The sequence below is a fragment of the Primulina huaijiensis genome, unplaced genomic scaffold, assembly GCF_012295235.1.
Source record: "Primulina huaijiensis isolate GDHJ02 unplaced genomic scaffold, ASM1229523v2 scaffold207674, whole genome shotgun sequence".
Taxonomy (NCBI): Eukaryota; Viridiplantae; Streptophyta; class Magnoliopsida; order Lamiales; family Gesneriaceae; genus Primulina; species Primulina huaijiensis.
The window spans coordinates 1-3,392 of record NW_027354953.1 but is presented as its reverse complement, the minus strand read 5'-3'; the positions used below and the strand labels follow the sequence as shown (position 1 = coordinate 3,392).

Sequence of the window (3,392 nt, the reverse complement as noted above, 5' to 3'; positions counted from 1 at the left end):
TTTTATTGTGAATATCGGTAGTGTTGACTCGTCTCACAGATAAAAATTCGTGAGACCTTCTCACAAAAGACATACTCTTAAAATATTATATATTTTTCACATCAGATTCTTCATATCAAACTATATTACGTCACTTAAATATTTGAGAAATAATTGTTTTTTTTAATTAAATTTCCTATTTTTCATTTTCGCACATTAACCCATTCCAGAAGCAACATTGGGGAAAACCAAAACGGGAAAACAACACACACAGCCTCCATCGAAGAACACGGTGCAGGTCGATTTGTGGCAAACTACTGCCCTCTTTGAGTTTTCCGATCCAAATGTAAGAAAATTTCGCCTTTTTCTGAAGAAAAAGTGTAACATTCGGTTAGAACATTGGTTTCGGTTTAATTTTGTTTGGTTGAAAAATAGGAGGGCGTCAGTTAAACGTCCGCCAACTCCGGATGCTGAAATCGAGCCGGATCGTGAACCATCCCTGCAGGAAATTGTCAACATGAAGGTAATTAATGTTTTCAGTTGGTTGTATCTGTTTGAAATTTTAATTCCACGAAACAGTTCAAATTTTAGTAGAGAGAAGTATTATTGATGGAAATCAGAGGCTTTGGTTTTATCAGTTTAAGTCATTGTTTTATCTAGTTGATTGAGAGCGGGGAAAAGGAACGGCTGAAGGATCTACTCAGGGAAAGGCTCGTCGAGTGCGGCTGGAAGGATGAGATGAAAGCTCTTTGCAGGTTTCTTTCTCTTTTCTGCCTGTAATTGTAGAAAAGTAGTCGTTTTTGTTAAAGGCATGAGAAGGAAATAGTTGGTGGTGTGATTAAGTTAACACTTGTTAATTTTGTTATCAATTGGATGGTTTTTTACCCTGTATTTTGTCCTCTGTTAAATTTCAAGCTTATCTTGTGCTACAAATGAATTGATTTCTTGGGAAACTTTTTACCATTTGATCAAAAAGGGAATTTGCGAGGAAGAAGGGAAGGAATAATGTAACTGTTGATGACCTTATCAATGCCATAACCCCAAAAGGAAGAGGTGGGTCTCTGAGCTAATTGCTAATACCTCCATGCGTTAGCTTATGTCTTTCTTTTATCTCTTTGTATGCTCCAGATATTAGTCATATACTTTATTCTTTTTTACCTGATTATCTATAAATTTGCATAGATGTTTGCACCTGTATAATGCATTGCATCTTCTATCTCGCATGCATGATATAGTAACTGAAATCCGTGATCCATTTGGGTATGTCATAGTTGGTTGTCACAAGTAAATTATTTCCTTGGCTAAAACCGTTCTTTTGATTTCTGTTTCTGTGCTGTCTTACCGTCATAAGATATTTTTTCTTGACTCTTGAATATCGGCATACGTAATTATCTGTTCCACTTTATCAGTAATGGATTTTTTTCATTTTTCTCCCCTTTTTTATGAAGAACTTAGAAATTTTTGGTAAACACAAGAAATTTTTGGTAAACACACTATGACTTCTCCATCCCGTTAAATATTATAAATTAACTTTGTAATTTAAATTTGGCCGTAAAGATTCTAAAATTATGTTTGAAAGTCATTGGTTGACTATTCTGACGCCTTCAACCATCTCGTATATGCAACTTTCAAAACTTCAAATGATACACCAAAACAGTTGAGATTTGAGGACATGAAAGATTATCTTTCAGGTGATCGTGTGCTGATGTGGCTGCTTCTTCGTTTTTGTGAGACCCAATAATTGTGGCATTGTGAATTTTTCTTTTGCTTTTGATCCTGAGGGAATATGGGTTGTTTTTGCTTGCAGCATCTGTCCCCGACACGGTTAAAGCAGAAATGTTGCAGCGAATCCGTTCATTTCTTGCATCAATTGCTCTGTAACATCGTGATAAAACTTGTCATGGTATGATAGCAAATGTTTGAAGGAAAATATTTTGTTGACAGAGGTTATGAAGGCGTGCTCTGCCTTGAGGAGTTCACAAGATCAGTACTACTTTCAGGCAGATGCATCTCGCCACACACTTTGAATCCCTATAATTTGCCGTTGCATTTGAGGCTGAGTCGCTTTTTGTAAACTAAAATATTGGGGTTGTTTTATATCCTAGACAAGGAATTCATTTTTCAGGACTTCAAAATTTCACACAAATATGTGTCGTTTGACCAAATTGTTGTAGTTTTTTTCCTTCCAAACGAAATGTTCACAAAGCTTCTTCTATTGGCCAAGAAGTTTCACTCTCTTTTGCCCACACATGGGTTTTTGCCTATACTCCGTGTACGTCGACTTGCCGTTGAAAATACGAGTATTATTGTCAAAAAATAGTATATTTACTCCTGTCACGTCTCTTCCCCGTCATTTCTTCCTCGTCATTTCTTAATTCATTCCATTCTGTAAGTTGTTTCCTCTAGATATCACACAAGATATGCTTATGTCAAATCACGTGTTTTGTATGTGGGGAACCTTGGAAAATTGCAGTGTAGTGTAATCTATTTCGATGGCGACACAGTATCGAGCGCTTATAAACCCACAGTTCATTTGATTCAACTTCTCGTACAAAATATGCTTTAAGATTCGATGGATGTCCCCTTTTTTTTTTTTCAAGAAAACGATTAAAATTAAGGTAATTACTTAAAAATGGTGTTTTCAAGTCCACGGAACGTAAAGGGCATTCCGATACAATTTTATATGGAATTTCTTGCAATTCAACGTGTGAAATATTAAATAATTTCGTATTAAATTCAGATAGCAAATAGAAGATTCTCGATTTGTACCACTCTTTCGTAAGTTTATATTTCAAGCTTTAGTTTCCAACTTTCCATTAATACATTTACAACTTTCAGCTTTTTCACCGGGTTGCCCCTATCTTACCATGTTTTTTTTAAAAAAATTATATTATATTAATTTTCCTCGACAAATTACAAATCATCTCTATCCACGAAACAACTGAAAAAATTAATAAACTAAATAAAAATTAAGAAAAAATCCATATAAACACAGAATGCGTGCACCGAAACACTAGTTTTTTAAAAATAAACATCACCAAATCAACATAAGACTGAAACAGAGATAGTAAAACTCCGTTGCTCATATTCAGATCTTGGCTCGATCAATGCTTCAAAGGCCAAATAAATTGTATTATGACTTGCTAAACAAATACGAGTGAATGAGATTAGAGTGAATAGATAAGGGTGAAAAATGTTATTGGAACACACATAGTGAGTGTTTCACTCTCAATTGTTACCTCCGACGCCTTATATTGCCACTTCAAACTCACATTTTTATCGGTACAAGTCAAAATTTATTATTCAGAATGATGTGATACGATTTTACAGATATATATTCGTGAGATAGATCGATTATATTTATATCCGAAGTGAAAAATAATATTTCTGACATATAAAAAATAATTTTCATA

General features: G+C 34.4%; 1 protein-coding gene across 2 annotated transcripts; it reads left to right on the top strand.

Moving 5' to 3' along the window:
- The first annotated feature begins 192 nt into the window (after positions 1-192).
- On the top strand, positions 193-2,205 carry LOC140966685 (transcription and mRNA export factor ENY2-like). Of its 2 annotated transcripts, none has more exons than XM_073426937.1 (5): positions 193-325; positions 415-502; positions 640-734; positions 956-1,032; positions 1,924-2,205. In XM_073426937.1, coding segments are annotated over exons 1-5 (345 nt in total). In that variant the 5' UTR covers positions 193-323; the 3' UTR covers positions 2,007-2,205. The 2 variants fall into 2 exon arrangements, with proteins under 2 accessions (XP_073283038.1, XP_073283039.1); XM_073426938.1 differs by having other exon boundaries at positions 1,787-2,205.
- The last annotated feature ends 1,187 nt before the right edge of the window (positions 2,206-3,392 follow it).